The sequence below is a fragment of the Herpailurus yagouaroundi genome, unplaced genomic scaffold (assembly GCF_014898765.1).
Source record: "Herpailurus yagouaroundi ecotype Mexico unplaced genomic scaffold, PumYag 202, whole genome shotgun sequence".
In the NCBI taxonomy this organism is placed as follows: Eukaryota; Metazoa; Chordata; class Mammalia; order Carnivora; family Felidae; genus Herpailurus; species Herpailurus yagouaroundi.
In genome coordinates this window covers 116603-133614 of record NW_024412433.1, presented here as the reverse complement: position 1 = coordinate 133614, position 17012 = coordinate 116603, and the positions used below count along the sequence as shown (strand labels likewise).

Sequence of the window (17012 nt, the reverse complement as noted above, 5' to 3'; positions counted from 1 at the left end):
GGTTGTTGTCGTTTGCCCCCCCCCCCCCACCCCCCCATGGCCTGGGTGGCCCCCTCCCCCCCCGGCCCGGCGGGGCCCGCCCGGGGGGGGGGGGGGGGGGATGTAGGAAGCCCCTTTCAGCTAAGGCACTTGGGAGCACTGTCACGTGGTAATCATTTCCAGCTATATTTATTTGTTCCCACAATTACTGGCTTTCAAAAAAGTTTTTTTGGCATGTGAACACTTTGAAAATATTTTTAAATAGGTTTTTTTAAATCACTTTAAACAGTTTTATTGGCACGTAATTCACATAGCAAACAATTCACCCATTTAACATCGTGCAGCCACTGGGCTCTCCGTAGAGAACGCACGTCTGTGTGTCAGACACACAGGCCACAGAGGGGCTCCCGGCTCCCCATCTGGCTCTTGGCAGCAAATCCCGCCCACCCGCGGCCCTGAGGGTGGGCCACCTGGCACCCTGGCGGCTCCAGAACCGTGACCCGGCGGCCCCCGTGGGCGTTGGGGCCACAGGTTCTTTTGGCAAAAGAAGAGCCTCTCTTGAGAAGCACACGGATTTCTCTGAGGACTGTTTGTTCTAGTCGGACAGCTGTGACAAACAGGCCAGTTCTTGTCGCCTCAAGGCCAAAGGGGAGAATTTCGAACAGATGGTCAGCGTGTGACAGAGCTTCGTTCAGCTCCTCTGCAAGGGACCAGCAAACACACCGTGTTTGCAGAAGGGAGTTTATGTGGCGGCACAGTGGGGTCTGTAAGATCGTGAGGGTAGAGACCAGCCTGGGTAGTATCCTGTGTGGGCCTTGCCCAGTGGGAGTTAGAGTGTATATGGGCTATAAAACCACTGTGGCTTCATCCACACTCAGGTACGAGGGGACCCCCCCCCCCCCCCCCGCCCCTGGGAAGGCCTCATGGGTTCCGGAGAAATGGCATGGCTGCTGTGCAGGAACCCCAGGACCCTGGAGCCCTGGGACCACAGTGAGGCCTTCTAGAGCTGGGAAAGCTTGTCGCTTCTTTTGTGGGAAGGGGACAGGGTACGCCAAGAAATGGTCAACACTGGTGTGTGCGCAGTGTGGATGGAGCCGAGTAACGATGGACTACTCTAATTCGGCCGTCTCCCGTGAGACCACACTCCTGTGCGGGAAAGGGGACGCAAGAGGCAGCAGGAAGAGGTTTGTTCAAAAAGCTGCAGTCTTGAATCACAGCGGACCTGTCAGTGTGAGCTCGTGAGCGATTCTGCCTCGGCGTGCCATTCTAGCTTTGTTGCCCCTGAAACTACGAACTTCCCTGAGCAGTGAGCACCCCAGCCCCCAGATTATGGTCCCTAAAGACCGTCCCTACCAGTGGGACCAGGGTTTCTTGGAGATGGGGCTGGCTCCAGGCCCAGGCCAGGAGGCGAGCAGGACAGGGCTGGAGTGTCCTGTGTCCCAGCCAGCACAGATGCAGCACCAGGGGCACCAGGATTCTGGAATGAAACAGTGGCGCCCAGTAAATGGGCAGCATGGGAGAGAGACTGGAAGTGACAGCCACGATGTACAAGAATGTTCTTCTTCTAGTGATAAGCACCCAGAAATGGGACTTGGACGAATGTTTCATTTCCAGTGGCAAGAAAAACTAGCAAATCAAAATAAATACAACGGGAGGCACAGGACCGACGTCATGGAAACAGCCAGAATGTGTTCAGAGCGTCCAGGCTGACCGTCTGATTGAAGGGTACAGACCTTGGACATACAGACGGAGGACGGATGGACACAGTGCTTCCCGTGGCGTGGCAGCATTGTAACGATGTCCCTCTTTCCAAACTTGCACCAATGCCCCCCCCCCCATCTCCCTTCCTGGGCTTCTGGTGTCCCCCAAGTTCTGCCCTGTCCACTGAGGGCTCCGCTGGGCACCTCTCCGCTCTTGACCCCGGCCGTGTCCTCCCCTTGGAGTCCCCACCCCTCTCCACCTGGGAGGTCACTGATGCGTTTCTTCCCTGTTTGTTCCCTGGCTGGGCCACAGTGATGGCTCTGTGGGCGGGGACAACATGACCCTCTGGTTAACGCAGCTCTGGGTCACAGGCCTCTTTTGCATCCTAGCATGGGGCCCTGGGCGAGGCTTGTGACTTCCCTCTGCCCAGTGGCTACCAGCGATGACCCATGGGGACACCACGGGGTAGAGCACGTCAGGTGCTGGGATAAGGGGATCCGTGGTGACTACAGGATGAATTGCTGGTCACAACCTGGCTGGGCAAAGGCTCTGTGCATTTTAATCCAGAGGTCCCAAGAGGCGGTGCCAGTCAGGACACCAGTGACAGGGAGGGAGGGACAGCCTTGGGCTCTCCACACCTGCCACGTTTAAATGTCGCCCGTTTGGAATTTATTCTCATCTGTGGGGTGAGGGAAATCCGGCATAAGCCTTTTCCAGAGCTAGCTAGCCAGCTGCTCACGCCATCCACCGCTGCCTCCCTCGCTCCCCTCCCTGGAAAGCTCCCTCACCCCCCACCCCTCCCCTGGGCTCCTGTCCTGCACTAACACCAAGGAGCTTCAGAGAGAGTGGTTTTCTATGCCTTGCAGTGGAGACCCCGTGTCCCTTATAATTACTGCTTAGAATGTTCCTGGCTATTACTGTATGACTTGCTTCCCTTGGAACTCTAGAATTGACTTATTATTAAAGATTCTCTTCTGGGAATTATGTTAAACTTTGAGCGTGTTTGATGCAGAAATCTGGTCACCTCCTTTGTCCCAGGATGGGGGTGTGCCGGCCACTGCCGAGCGGGGGTGAGGGCCTCCTCTTTGCTCCTGTTTCAGCCTCGGGGCCAGGGGGCCCTGACTGGTGGGCCACGCGTGGATATAGCCACTTCTCCTCCGAGGAGTGCAGTGCCCCCCCCCCCCCCGTTACCAGCTTGTCACACCCCTGTGTACCCTGTGGAGCCTTATGTGAAAGCCCCAGTCTGAGCAGGAAGTTCCTCCCTATGTGCTCTCCAGATGCTAAGCTCTTTGAGTCCAGATGTGGCACCCAGTTCCCTCATAACCTGTGAGCTGACCTCCTTCAAGGCCGAGGGCCCACACGGCAGAGCCCCCTCCCTCCGCGCCCCCTCTGGCCACCGCCACACCCTCCGCTTCCCCTGCTCAGAGGCCTTTTGGGTACCGGCTACCCCTCCAGGGAGCCCCTGGGACAGTCTGCCGACCCAGGCACAACCTGTTGGGGACACTCAGGCCCCCCAGTTAGGCTCCAGGAAGAGACCCCCTCTGTCTTTTTCCTTTCAAGCCCAGGGAAGTATGAGGCTCAGCCTCTGAGCACAGGTCTTGTCCAAGGGGAGGCCTGGGGAGCTAGCTCCCTTGTGCACAGGGAAGCAGGTGGGTGGGGAGGGCACTCTGGGGGAAGGCTGAGGAGCTGGGAACAGCCTGGAAGGACGGCTGTGAAATCTTCCTGGCCACGTCTGCAGACAGGGGCCAGACAGCCGCCTGTCCTGGAGTCGAGGATCTGGGCTGCACGGCTCCTCCCGGCTCGCCCCTCTTGGAGTTCAGAGTCCCAAGCTCTGTGCTGTCGTTGGCAAAGCCCAGGAGGGGACACTGGGGTCCTCTCTCCGACAGGCCAGGGCACGGAGCTAATCTAGTCAACCACCACTAACCACGTGTGTCTCCCATCAGACGGCCGGGCCACAGGCCGGGCGTGACGGGCAGAGCTCGGAAGAGGCTGCAGCCCCTCTTGGTGGCTCTGAAAGGACCCTGACTCCGGCTGTCTCGGGTGGAAGGAGAGACCCCAGCCTCTCCCTGCCTTAGCTCCTGTCTGCAAGGTGCCGTCCCCGTCGAGTGAGGAGGTCCAGGCTGTTTTCAGCTGTGCAGACACAGCGGGACAGCTCGCTATCACCTGCGGCTGAAAATACCTCGATGCAAATGGACATTTCTAGTGCACAGGGGCTGAAAGCATTAACAGGCACCAGAACGGGCATTTATCGGTCTGATGTCAGGAACATAATTGCAGACCAGGGCCCGGTGAGGCCCTGAAGACGGTTTTCCCGCCACGTTGCGGCATGCCTACGGGTGGCCGGCTGCAGCTCTGTGTCTGGGGCCACCTGGGTCGTGAATTCTGTATGCAGAACCTGACGTCAAGTGCTGTCACCTGAGTGCTGCGGTGAACAGAGGCCTGACTTCCGGGTGGCTCTGGGCCACCCTGCTGCTGGCCTGGCCACCTGGATCCTGGGCCACTAGCCAGGTCATGTACTTCCTCCAGAGATGTGTCTGCCTCCGAAGGCAAGCCCAGCTCGGGCCCAGGCTGCAGCCCACTGTTCCCAGAGATTTACAGAAATATAGCCGTATAGACACCCACCACCTTCTCCCTGTCCCCCCACTACAGAGGCTGTAAACACTGAGTAATGCTTTCTCAGCAACCCCTTGCAGCTGGAGGTGACCATGTGACTGAATTTTGGCCAACAAGGTGGAGGTGGAATTTTGCTAGGGGCTTTAAGAAGGCATCTGCCTCTACCATGGCTGGCCCTGCCCCTTCTCCCTTCTTGCTGACCCAAATGTTGATGTGATGTCTGGAGCTTGGCAGCCATTCTTGTGACCATGAGGCTACAAGCCCGGAGAGGGAGAGATGTCAACATCCTCAATGTGGTGGGGCTAAGTCTGCCAGAAGCAGCAGCCTCCCCTCTCCAGACTTCTGGATTGGTGAGGAGAATCCACCATTGTTTTCTGACTGGGGCGCTAAGTTACATGGCATTTTTATCCTGATGTGCAGATGTGTGTCACAGCCCCAGCAATTCCTGACTCCTTTTCCAGCCACGGGCTGGCATCTCTGCTTGGGTGTCCCAGGACATTTCATATGCAACAGATTTGCTCCCCTCACCTTCCAAACGTGCCCCTGCCCCGCTGCTCACTCTCTCCTCCATCCCACGCCGCTCTTCTCTTGTGGGGCCCCTCCCCTCCCCCAGTGGTGGAAAATCAGGACGTCCCACCTCTCAGACCCTCTCTTGATGCGCCCGTGGGGGTGTGAGCTCAAGGGTCTATGGCAGGCCAGACTCCCAAGGATCCCTGCCGAGGGCTCATCAGCTGGCCCCTCTCGCTGCCCCCCTCCTCAGCTTCTCCTAGCTTCTGAGCAGCAGAAGGGTGCAGTACGGGGCCAAGAGGGGGTAGAGTTTGATGATTCAGGCCCTTCCTGGGTCTCAGCCCCCACCCCAGAGGCCCCATGGGGTGGGCGCAGGTAGGTACTCGGAGCTGATACACGGATGACAGGGGTGGGGGGTGGAGGGGGTGGTGCTGGCCCCTCCCATGCCCCTGAGGGGGGCTGAAGGGCTCGCTCTGCCCCACAGGTGCTTCCAGGCCATTCTCCTTCTGGCCCTGATCGTGTTCCTGCTGGCTGGCTTCCTGCACAGGGACATCAGGCTGTTCGAACCGTGAGTTCTGTGTTGGGTGCCCCATGGTTCGGACACTGCCCCCTCCCAGAGTCGTGCCTGAGACCCCAGGGTGTCCACCTCTGGGTGGCATCCAGCACTGGCTGGTGACCATTCCTTTCAGGGATCCTATAGCCCTCTGGAGCCCTCCCAGTGTCTCCTGTGGACAGTGAGCGGCCCAGCCTCTGGGGAGGGCTCGGGGAGGACGGGGGCGGGCCTGGGTGTCGGGCAGAGCCACTGTGTGCAGAGGGTGACCAGGTGCTGGGAGGCAGGGCCAGGGCCCGCGGTAGGTCTGGGACGGCCAGGCCCCTGTTCTCCTGCCTGCCAGTGCTTCGTCCTCTGTGAAGCCAGGTCCTCAGGGGTGGTCACCCGGGTCCAGGGCTGGCCACTGGGAGGTCTTGTGGCTCCGGGCCTCTTCTCCCTGACCCTACCACCTCTGGTTGGATCTCCCCAAGGGGCACCCAAGCTGCCCGGGTCTCTGCTGGTCCCCGCATTGTACCCAGGGCTGGCACAGCTTCTGGATCCCGTCCGCCCCCCTCCCCCACTATCCTGGGTTATTCTTACCCGTCACGCCCTCGGGCACGGAAGGTGCCCGCTCTCCAGGCTGGAGTCACAGCTGGGAGGTGCTGTCATGGGATCACGAGAGAGGCCACCAGTGTCCACTCTGGCCCTGCAGTCAGGCTGGCCGGTCCAGGCATGAAGGGTCAGCCAAGAAATGCTGGATGTGGTGTCCAGTCCACAGGGCCAGAGCCATGTTGGGTGCCCTGAGAACCAGACAGAAAGTTGGGAGGCAAAAGAAAGGGTGCCAGGGCCTGGGGACTGAGCTGTGGGATGTGGGGGGGACAGATGATGTGCCACTTAGGGAGCAGTCAGGTCCGTGTCAGTGGGCCCTCTGAGGTTGCAGGGTTGGGGTCTCTGGTGGGTGGGGGCACAGGTTTTGGTGTTACCGTAGGGAAAGTGTGGGTTAGGGAAAGCTCGGTGGTGGATGGTCTGAGGGTCTCCAGGTTGTGGGGTTGGGAGTCTCTCTGGGCGGGGGGTCCGTGGGCCCTCCCTGGTTGACATTGGCTATGCTCTCCCCCCAGCCTGCTTGGGGGCCAGGCCGAGGGGCCACCCATTATCAACGTCATGTTCCTCAAGACGCACAAGACCGCCAGCAGCACGGTGCTCAACATCCTCTTCCGCTTTGCGGAGACGCACAACCTGTCGGTGGCGCTACCCGCTGGTTCTCGCTTTCACCTGGGCTACCCCTGGCTCTTCCTGGCGCGCTACGTGGAGGGCCTGGAGTCCCCCGGCCCGCAGCGGCATTTCAACATCATGTGCAACCACCTGAGGTTCAACCTGCCGGAGGTGCGGGGCTTGCGGAGGAGGGCAGAGGTGCAGGGGGTGAGACGCAGCCCCAGGCACTTTGTGGCTTTGAGATGTGACCATGGGGTGGGGGGTGGGGGTGGCCTGGACGCTGGAGAGACTAAGGCTCTGAGTGTGCGTGCATGCAGACCTCGCCGGAGCCTCGCACGGGGCCGGACGAGGCCTGCCACACACCTTGCTCCCCTCCCCTGCTGACGGGTGCCTGCAATTGCTTTTGGAGTTGGATGTGGGCACCCTCGTGGCCTGCCGCCCTCTCCATCTGCGTCTCTGGACTCCCACTCTTGGTCCCCAAACCCACCGACCTCTCCCTCCCCAGGACCTTTGCACATGCTGCCCCCTTTTGAGGGGGCACTCTTCACAGCTCCTCCTCCTCCGGGTATTTAAAATTTTTTTCTTAAGGTTTATCTTTGAGAGAGAGGGAGAGAGAAAGGCAGAGTGTGAGCAGGGGAGGGGCAGAGAGACAGGGAGACACAGAATCGGAAGCAGGTTCTAGGCTCCCAGCTGTCAGCACAGAGCCCGACGTGGGGCTGGAACTCAGGAGCCATGAGATCATGGCCTGAGCCGGAGTCGGACGCTCAACCCACTGAGCCACCCAGGCACCCCTCGGATCTCCGTTTAAAGGTCGTCACTTCCTCCCGCCGGCTTCCCTGACCTGCCTTCGGAAGGCTTAGCGGTGGGGGGACGAGGAGAGGGGGCGGGCCCCCCGTCGAGGTCTTTCGGATCCTTCTGGACAACGGCGGCGGAGGGTGCGGGCAGGGGAGCGAGGCGGCCCGGGGTGCCCCGGCAGAGGAGTCACCAGCCCTTCCCGTTATGTCTCCAAACAGGTGCAGAAGGTCATGCCCGACGACACTTTCTACTTCTCCATCCTCAGAAACCCCGTCTTCCAGCTGGAGTCCGCCTTCGCCTACTACAGGAAAGACGTGCCCGCCTTCCGGGCGGCGGGCAGCCTGGACGCCTTCCTGGCCTCCCCGCGCACCTACTACCACCGCGGCGCGGGCCTGCGCAACGCCCCCGCCCGGAACGGCATGTGGTTCGACCTGGGCTTCGACAACGACGCGCCGGCCGACGAGGCGTACGTGCGCGCGCGCCTCGCCGACGTGGAGCAGCGCTTTCAGCTGGTGCTCATCGCCGAGCACTTGGACGAGTCCCTGGTGCTGCTGCGCCACCTGCTGCGCTGGCGGCTGGACGACGTGGTGGCCTTCCCGCTCAACTCGCGCAGCCCGCGCAGCGTCGCCGGCCTGTCGCCCGAGGCCCGCGCGCGCGCCCGGCGCTGGTGCGCCCTCGACTGGCGCCTCTACGAGCACTTCAACCGCACCCTGTGGGCCCGCGTGCGCGCCGAGCTGGGCCCGCGGCGCCTGCGCTCCCAGGTGGCCCAGCTGCGGGCGCGGCGGCGGGAGCTGGCGGCGCGGTGCCTGCAGGACGGCGAGGCCAAGAACGGGTCGCAGATCACCGACCGCCGGCTGCGCCCCTACCAGTCGGGCGTGGCCGACATCATGGGCTACAACCTCCGGCGGGGTCTGGACAACCAGACGCGGCAGATGTGCCTGAGGATGGTGACTCCCGAGCTCCAGTACATGGCCCACCTGTACGCCCGCCAGTTCCCGGGGAAGCCCCCCAAGAACATCCCCTTCCTGGAGGAATAGAGGGACGGGGTCGGGCCCCCCGTGTGACTGCAGCCCCCTCCTGTCATGGCGGGGAGGCCGTGGCCCCAGTTCATGCGGGGGCGGGGGGGCGGGGGAGCTCCCGCAGCAGCAGCCCCTCTTTAGGGTGAAGACCCCTGTGAAGGCGCCCACCCGGTATCCATCCTCTTGGAGGGGCCTTTTCGGTGAGGGCCCCGATCTCGGACAGTAGGGACACCTGGTCTGAGGGCATGAACCTGTTCAAAAGAATACGCTCACGTGTTTAATTAGACGTCAGTACACCGTCCCACGAAGGAACACACACGGACACGCGGCCCATCATAGCGCATGCCAGCGCGGCCGGTGGAAGGAACACTGGACACGTGAACCGTCAGAAGAATTGGAACTCAGAGAACCCAGAGGGGCTTGGGCAGCAGGGCCATAGGTCCCCGAGGGAGCCCAGAGTGGCTCCCTGAACTTGCCGGTCACAGAGACACTTGTGCGGCACCCACAGGTGGCACTTGGATAACAGGCCCAGGAAACTGGTATGAGGCAGCGAGTCTGGAATGTTCAGCTTCCCATCTCTTTGGCTGTATGAGGTTTCTTTCCAGCCGAAGAATGGCTTTAGGTTGAGAAATGTTCCAACTGTGTATAAGACGCATGGTTTGGCCGGAGCACAAGCCGGGGGTGGGGGTGGGGGTGGGGGTTAGTCCTGCAGCTCCCTGTTGGGACAGCCCCCTGGGGTGTCTGCCGGAGGAGCCCCCGCGGCTGGTGGCACCCTCCCTTGTGCCGGAGACCCCCTCGGATGCAGCGCCAGAGGGGGGCGGCTTCCAGGCACCCCTGTTTGCCACCCGTGGGGAGGGACTGAGGACCCCCTGCCTAGCAGGACAGGATCCCTGGCTGCCCCGGGGCCCAGTGCTTAGGGCGGGGTGCACACTGGAACCGGATGCCCCGTGTCCCGAGAGAAGCGGGGTGCCTGGGGCAGCCAAGAACCAGAACTGCTCTCACATGCTCAGCCTGGCCTGTCTGCCGGGTGCCCAGGGTCTTCTTCCTTCCACGCCAGGGTCCTCGGCCTGAAGTCCCCAGTTGCCTGGCCGGGAGTTGGGGGGAGGCAACCTGGGGAGGGGGCGTGGCCGCACTTTTCAGGGGGTCAGCATTTCGCAGAGACACCCAGCCATCAGAACAGGCAGCATCTACCTTGGACATCAGTTTAATGGGAAATTTAAGAATAATGAAACTTCAGTGAGATTAGAGGACATATTGCAGAGATTTTTGAGAGTAAAACAGGATATCAGAAACTGAAAACCTGACTTCCCCAAAACTGCACAGAGACAGTAAAGACCAGAACGGACACTGCAGAGAGCCAGGGGCAGTGGGGACCGTGGAGGGACGTCCTGGGCAGTGGAAGGGAGACCAGATGCAGGTTAAGTAGCACGTGGGTAACAGAGTCCCAGAAGGAGAGTGAGGGATTTATAGGTAAGAAACTATAGCCACACAAAGAAACGAAAATATTACCCCCATTTGAAGACAGACTCAAATTGGGTGCCCTGGGCGTCAGGCAGTCTCCACCAGTTAGCTTGGGCCAGTGTGCCCGTCCAGGGTGAGGACAGACGTGCCTCGTCTTGTCCCCAGTGCCAGGACCACAGAAGGGGGTCTGTTTTCAGCACGCCCATCAAGAACGCAAAGTTATAATAGGAATTCAATGATGTTTGCTTTTGCCTTTGAGGTTGGCAGGAATGTAAACTGGTTCTCTCTCTTTGGAAGGAAATTCGGGAGTATTTATTACAAGGTAAAGTGCATGTGGTCTGTAACAAAAAAAAAAAAAAACACGGAAAACCATCTGCTCAGGAAATCCATTCGAAAGGGATATTTAAAATGCTTGGGTCTGCAGCCAATAAAAGTGGGGAGCACAGAGCCAGGCAGAAAATCCCTTTGGGAGGGGGATTTCAACGCCTTTATGATGCTGGGGTCAGGGTGGGGGCAGGGGGGCAGCGATGGCCGGCTGTGGGCTGATTTTTCAGGAGAAGCTGGAAATACAGGTTTTCATGTAAAATCTCCATGTTTTGTTAAAAACCTGTTGGCGTCTCACTAAAACATTATGGGGTCGGGGAGGATGGGTGACCAGGTGGAGGGATTAAGAGGCACACACGTCCAGTTAGGGAATAAATAGCAATGAGGGTGAGGGGCACAGCACAGAATGCAGTCAGTCCTGTGATAATGTTGTTTGCAGGCGGGAGTGAGCATTTTGTGATGCATATAATTGTGTCCCAACCTGAAGCTAATATAGTGTCATATGTCAACTACACTTCAATAAAAAAAAAAAAAACAGAAAAAAAACAGAAAAAAAAACCCCACACCAGAAAACAAAACAAAACCCATAGATCTCTTGTTCTGTTTCTAGAGGCAAGATCATTGTCACACATGAAAAACAGCTGGTTTTCAGATGAATACACGTGAAAGATTATTAACGGCTTACTTAGAAAATCTCTATGAATAAAAGTTTTCCAAACGGTAAATTATTTACTAAGCACTCCTTGGTATTGTTAAAAAAACAAAAACAACCCACAAAGTACCCGAATCCCAAATCCTTACGCAGAGGGAAGGAGGCCTGTCCAAGAGTCTCCTCCTTCCAAGGCCCCAGAGGGTATCGTGGTTAGACGGCCCTGCTGAACGTGGGCACTTTGCCCACGTGACTCGGAGGCTCCGTGGGGGGCCCATCAGACTGCATCAGGCCCAGACTTGGGGGACACAGGGAGCGAGATGGTGTGAGTGGAGCCCCGAGAGGTGGGGAGGCTGTGTCGACTCCTTCCCCGTCTTCCCGTTCCTTCCACGGCAGATCTCTGGGCTTCCGCCTGGGCGCAGGCTGCCGGCTAGGGACATCCTTGCTGCCCAGTGGCCTGGCTGGCATCGGGGTCGCCTCCCACCCGCTCCCCAGGTGCCCCCCGGGGACCTGAACAGTCCCGGCAGGTTCATCATCCCTACGTGGACATCTTATGACATCATAATTTTCCCAGAGCTCGGTTTCCCTTCCAAGTCCTGTTGTAACACCTGACGTGAGTTCCCTCCTTGGTGAGTCACACATAGAAACTCCACCAGGTGAGTTAGCACACAAAAAAAACTTTATTTGCAGCAGAGAAGGAGATCACGGGAAATAACTTCCAAAGCCATGACCCTCGAGCAAGGGTGGCTGGGTTCCTTTCATTTAGGGTTAGGATGGAATATTCAGAAAGGGGAGCCTCGTCATCCCGTGTAGAGGCGGGCACGCGGTCACACACGGGCCTTAAGGAAACCTTCCGCGTACACACACGCTGTGTGTTGTAGAAATGAGGCTTGGGCTCTTCCTTGGATGGAGGATGGAACGTTACAATGAGGTGAGGGTAACTGTCGGCGGCTCCGTGGGTCACTCCGTGGTCCGTCTGCGCAGGCGTGAGTCGGGGGTTGAGCTCACACTGGTCTGGGTGGTCTGGGCGGTCTGGGCCCCCAGAGCTCTTTGCCCAGACTGTCGTTACTGCTTGGGGGAAGTTCGAGTTTCCTCCACGGGATGCTTTACCTGTCGGGTCTTGTGCCTGAATGAGGAGATGAGGGGGAAGGAAGAGTCAGGGGGACTAGCGGGTGGCAGTAGAGCTCAGGTCTCGGGCTCCTAGAGTTGACACCATGCAGAGGGAGGGGCAGGGGATGGAGTGTCTGAGGAGCCCTCAGAGGGGCTCCTGAGCAGGACGGCCCCTTGGCCTTTCCACGGACGGCGGCTGGGGTGCTGAGGGCTCCCCTGGAGCCCCGGCCCGGGCAGCGGCCCCCCGGGAAGTGGGCCCTCGTGGAAGGGGCCAGCGTGGCAAGGTGGCTGGGCTAGGAAGGGGGTGGGGTGCTGGCCCGCCGGGCCTCAGCTGGCTCCCCAGCATGGACGCGGGGCTGGGGTCCGGTGAGAGCCAGAGGGCCCGGCACCCCCGGGGCGGTGTGGGGGTCATGGTGTGTGGCCGGGGGTCTGAGCGCTCACTCGGCTTCGCACGGCAGGTGTCTCTGGTGAGGCTTGCGGGCAGCGGATATCAGGGTCCAGCTCAGAGGTCCGCCGTGGCCCTTTGCTGGAGGGTGAGCCCCTACACTCCAGGGTGGAGAGAGCTGAGCAGCAGAGAGGAATGCCGTGTGGCCCTGTCGCGACGCCAGGCCCCTCCTCCCCGGGGTGCCCTTCTGCACCTCCACCCGCTCTCCCGGCTGCACAGGCTTTAGTCGCACAGCTGGCGGGAGGGTCCTGGGTCCTGGGTCCTGACGCGGCCCTGGGATCCAGCCAGCTCCCGGCCCCCGCCCACACAGCGGGCCGGTCTCTGTCTCTGCGCTGTTCAGGGGCTCGGAGAAGCAGGCGCTCCTGTTGCTGCCCCACAGCCAGCTCTTCAGCCTCCCTGTGGTGCCCGGTGAGTCCCCTCCCCGCTCACCCGCACCCCAGCCCCGAGGGCCAGAAACGGCGCTCCGTTCTCCCCGGCGGCCCTTCTCTGGGCAGAGGGCAGTGGGTGCCTGGATTGGGTGCCGTCCAGCCAGAGGTTCTGCATGGACGCCCCCCCCCCCCCGTGGGATGAGGTCCTGGCCCAAGTGACAGGTGTGCCGAAAGGCCTCAGGGGTAGATTTAGAGGTTGGGTGATGCAGACAGGGTGCAGGGGCTCAACGCCAGGGGCACCGTCCCAGCCTGCAGGATCCGACGGGCGTGTAGGCCACACTCCACCAGGCACAGGGTTTGTAATTGAGTCCTCGCCCCTGACAGGGCACAGGACAGGCAGGTTAGACCGGATTCCCATCCGGCAGGGCAGTGACGGAGCTAAGAGGGCCCCTCTGTCTGCTTGTCCGCAAAGCCCGTCCCTCTTCATGCTGTCTTCGTGTGTGTGCATTTAAGTGCCCTGCAGCAGGCCGGGATCCTGGTCCAAGGGACAGGAGACATGCTGGTCCAGAGGGCTGTCCTGAGTGCTCCAGGGAGCCCAGACAGGATGTCGGGACACAGCCGTCCTATCCTGGTCAAGCAGACCCCTGCTACCTGCTCATCTGGGAGCCCCCGGGGCCCTGCTCTTCCTCTTCGCTTGAGGGGGTCTCCCTGGGACTTTGGGGCTCTGCCGAAACCCGCTGCTTGGCCTAGACAAGGACGGCGCCGAAGGCCCGGCGGCCCTGCCCTGCTCTGTGCAGCCAGCAGCGCGAGCCGCTGGTCTGGGGAACCTCCGTTTCTCCTGCTCTGTCCGCAGGGTGGGGGTGGGGTGGGCCCGGAGCCTCTGCCTTCCCCGACACCAGCCCAGGTGGTCTCAGGGCCTGTGGAGTGAGCCAAGTGGAGAGAATGTCCCCTTGTGTCCATTCAGCCTTTGGGGACACGTGGCATGTGCACCTGCTTCCTGCTTGGGGACAACTGCCCTTGGATGCAGACTGGGGGCGGGCCGGGGGCTTCCAGCACACAGGAAGCTGCTCTCAGAGCCCCAGAGGCTGTGGTGGGGGTGGGGCGGGCAGTGGGGTGGGCCTGCGTGCCGCCCACGAGAGCCTTTCGGGAGCAGTGGCCCTGGGCCGAGGTGGACTGAGGCGGACACGTCTGTCTGTTTGGGGGACCTCAGGAGAGGAGGCCGAGCCAGCGGCAAGGCCTCCCGTGTGTCCCGGCGAGGCCACTCCTGCGGCGGGTGCTTGTTCCCGTGACCGGTCACCCCTCTGCATCCTGTCTCCTCAGACACGCACTGGCCCTGCCTGCGTGTGGGGGGCTTGATCTGCCGAGAGGGGTACTCTGAGCGTGAGGTGGGGTGTTTAGCTCTCTCCCGCCTCCCTGCCTCGCCCTCCCCTCAGTGCCCTCAGGTGCCAGTTACCTCCCGGTGCCTGGCGGTGGGCCTCTGGCTGCTCCAAGTTCGGCGTGTGGCACCCCTGCCCCTATTGCCTGCGGCCCCCTGGGCCTCTCTGCTCACTCACTCCCGTCCCTGCGGTGGGGGGGGGGGGGGGGGGTGGGGGGGCTGGGCCAGCCCTCATTTGCCTTGTGCAAATCAGAGAAAGAGGCCTCCACGTGCACCCCAAATGTGAGCCTCCCTTGGGAGCACACTCCTAGGAGGGGGGCTGCCTCCAGAAAGTCTGCCCTAGGCCACTCTCTGTCACCTGCTTATGGGCCAGGGGGGCCGGGTGTCCAGCCAAGGTTTTGGGGGTTGGGGCTGTGAGGGGCATGGGGCCCAGGGGCAGGGGCAGGTGGGGCCGGGGTTGTGGAAGAGAGGCCTGGACTGCAGTGGGGAGGGTCTCCTCTCTCCTTGCTGAATCTCCCCCCCTCCTGCCGGGGCCCCCCTGGTGCCTGGAATGTTGCCTCCCCTCGGTCCCTTCCCCTCCCCCCCCTCCCCCCCCCTCTTGGCCTCCCTTCTGGGGAGCCCCCCAGCCCCCCCCCCCCCCCCCAACCGGGGTTTCAGTTGTTGGGGCCCGGGGGGGGGGGGGGGGGGGGGCCCAGACACTGGGAGTGGGTACCTTCCTCCCATCACTGTGGGGTCCAGCTGTGGGGGGCCTGGACACTGGGGTGTGTACCTTCCTCCCTTGAGGCACACGTGGGAGTCATTTGGGGCATCTTGTGGGGGGTGTCTCTGCTGGACCTCCTCATGACCCCAGCTTTGCTCAGGAGCCCGAGGGACTGGTCCCCGGCACCCATAGGTGGCCTGCTAGGGACCCGGAATTCAGGCCCCTTCTCTGCAGGAGCCCCACTGGCGCCCCCTCTTGGTTTCAGCAGGCCACCCCCGTCTCCTGGCCACTCCCAAGAGCCCCCTGACCCCCAGGTCTGAGCAGGGTGGTGGCGGCAGCTGGGGCACCTTCCCCGAGAAGCCTGCGGCCGTGGGTGTGGGACGCAAGCTCTTTCTGTCTCCGAGGCTCGTCCTGCGTGGTGAGTGTGCGCACCGGTGTCCGCACCTGTGCCGCGTGCCCGGCTCTCCCTGTCTCATTTTCGGGGTCTAGTGCGTCTGTACTCTGTGTCTCTCTGTGCTTGTGTGGCTCCCGTGCTCGTGGGGTCCCTACTGGGGGAAACTGAACCCCTGCGTGTCCCACACGTTGGGCCCGGATTGTCCACTTGGCCAGCCTCCTGCCTGGGCACGGGGCGGGCAGTCGGGGCACTCCGGCCGGGGCCCCCCGCTTCCGACACCGAGCAGGCAGCTCCCGCTCGGGGGGGACCCGGTTGAGAGGAGGAAGGGCCGACTGCAGACGTTTGGGGGTGCAGTGGCAAGGAGGGAGGGGTGGACGTGGGGTGAGGAGCCCGGGACAGGGCGGTCTCCGAGGAGGAGGGGCACAGGGAGGCGCGCGGGTGGGTGGGGGCGTCCGCACCCGCAGAGCCCCCTCCCCCATCCAGGCGCACAGGAGGGGAGCGCGCCAGCCCCGCCCGCTGACCCCGGGGGCCCGGGGGGGGGGCGGGGGTGTCCCCGCAGAGCATGGGGGCCCCGCGCGTCCCCGAGCGGACAGTGCTCTTCCAGCGCGAGAGGAGCGGCCTGACGTACCGCGTGCCCGCGCTGCTGCCCGTGCCCCCCGCGCCCACCCTGCTGGCCTTCGCGGAGCAGCGGCTCAGCCCCGACGACGCGCACGCGCACCGGCTGGTGCAGAGACGGGGCACGCTGGCGGGGGGCTCCGTGCGGGTGAGTAGCCGGACGCGCCCCGCGGGCAGGGCCGGGCCGGGCCGCCGCCGCGCGCGGGTAAACTGAGGTCGTCCCGCCCCCGGCAGTGGGGCGCCGCGCGCGTGCTGGGGACGGCCGCCCTGGAGGAGCACCGGTCCATGAACCCCTGCCCCGTGCACGACGCGCGCACGGCCACCGTCTTCCTCTTCTTCATCGCCGTGCGGGGCCGCACCCCCGAGGCCGCGCAGATCGCCGCGGGCAGAAACGCCGCGCGCCTCTGCTGCGTGACCAGCCGGGACGCGGGGCGCAGCTGGGGCGCCGCCCGGGACCTCACGGAGGAGGCGGTGGGCGGCGCCGAGCAGGGTAGGCGGGGCGGGGTTCGCTCGGGGTGGGGTCCGCTCGGCTGGGTCTGCGCTGGGAGGGGGCCTGCAGAGCTGCGGGGTCTCACCAAGTGAGGGGAGGGGGCTCTGCACTGCGGGGGCGGGGGAAGGGTCCGTCTGCAGGTCACGTGGCTGCCTACTCCCCCACACCGTTTCTTGGGACTGACCCTCCCCCCCCCCCGCCCCTCCGAACCCCTCAGTCACGTGAATGGGTGTTGGTCACCCCCACCTCCTGACGGCAGGAACAGGCTCATCTAACCAAAACCCTCTTGCTCTGAGCGCTGAGGCCCCTCCTTCTTAGCACCCGGACCCCGGGGGGGTGTCCAGCCCAGGGCCAGGCAGGTGGCCTGACCCTAAAGCTTTTCCTCCACTCCTGCTGCCCCCTCCCCGAGGGCCATACCACCCACTGCCCCCCGAGGCGACCCCAACCTTGGTGTGGCGACACTGGCCCAGGGGCCACGCTGATCCTTTCAGGTGGGAGCTGAGCTGAGGGGATGTGGCTTTGGGACCTGGCCAGGTCACACGGAGCTGCTCCGAAGAGCTCTCTGTTCCTGTGGACCCTACCCCATGCGACCCAGGCCCAGGGCCTGACCCCACCCTGAAGGTCCTTGTACCCCTTCTGCCCTTGGCTGCCCCTCTGTCTGGGCAGGGCTCATGCTGAGCACTGCCGGTGGCTGCTCACCGCCGCCCCCCCCCCCCCCCCCCCCCC

At 62.5% G+C, this 17012-nt stretch overlaps 2 protein-coding genes across 5 annotated transcripts in view; both read left to right on the top strand.

The window, feature by feature from the left end:
- GAL3ST2 (galactose-3-O-sulfotransferase 2) overlaps nucleotides 1–9454 on the top strand; it is a 16472-nt gene extending 7018 nt beyond the window's left edge. The window contains exons 2-4 of the mRNA XM_040450369.1: nucleotides 5285–5368; nucleotides 6448–6712; nucleotides 7555–9454. Coding sequence (XP_040306303.1) covers nucleotides 5285–5368; nucleotides 6448–6712; nucleotides 7555–8373 — 1168 coding nt within the window. The 3' untranslated portion in view covers nucleotides 8374–9454. The remainder of the gene's footprint in view (nucleotides 1–5284; nucleotides 5369–6447; nucleotides 6713–7554) is intronic.
- A 2730-nt stretch (nucleotides 9455–12184) lies between these two features.
- The window catches only part of NEU4 (neuraminidase 4), a 6652-nt gene continuing 1824 nt past the window's right edge, over nucleotides 12185–17012 (top strand). The window contains exons 1-5 of one of the 4 annotated variants that reach the window (XM_040450365.1): nucleotides 12185–12752; nucleotides 14146–14369; nucleotides 15112–15205; nucleotides 15741–15944; nucleotides 16031–16286. In XM_040450365.1, the coding sequence (XP_040306299.1) occupies nucleotides 12480–12752; nucleotides 14146–14369; nucleotides 15112–15205; nucleotides 15741–15944; nucleotides 16031–16286 (1051 nt within the window). In that variant the 5' untranslated portion in view covers nucleotides 12185–12479. Of the gene's footprint in view, nucleotides 12753–13811; nucleotides 14370–15101; nucleotides 15206–15740; nucleotides 15945–16030; nucleotides 16287–17012 lie in introns of those variants that run through there. The other 3 variants (XM_040450368.1, XM_040450367.1, XM_040450366.1) reach the window with 3 other exon arrangements.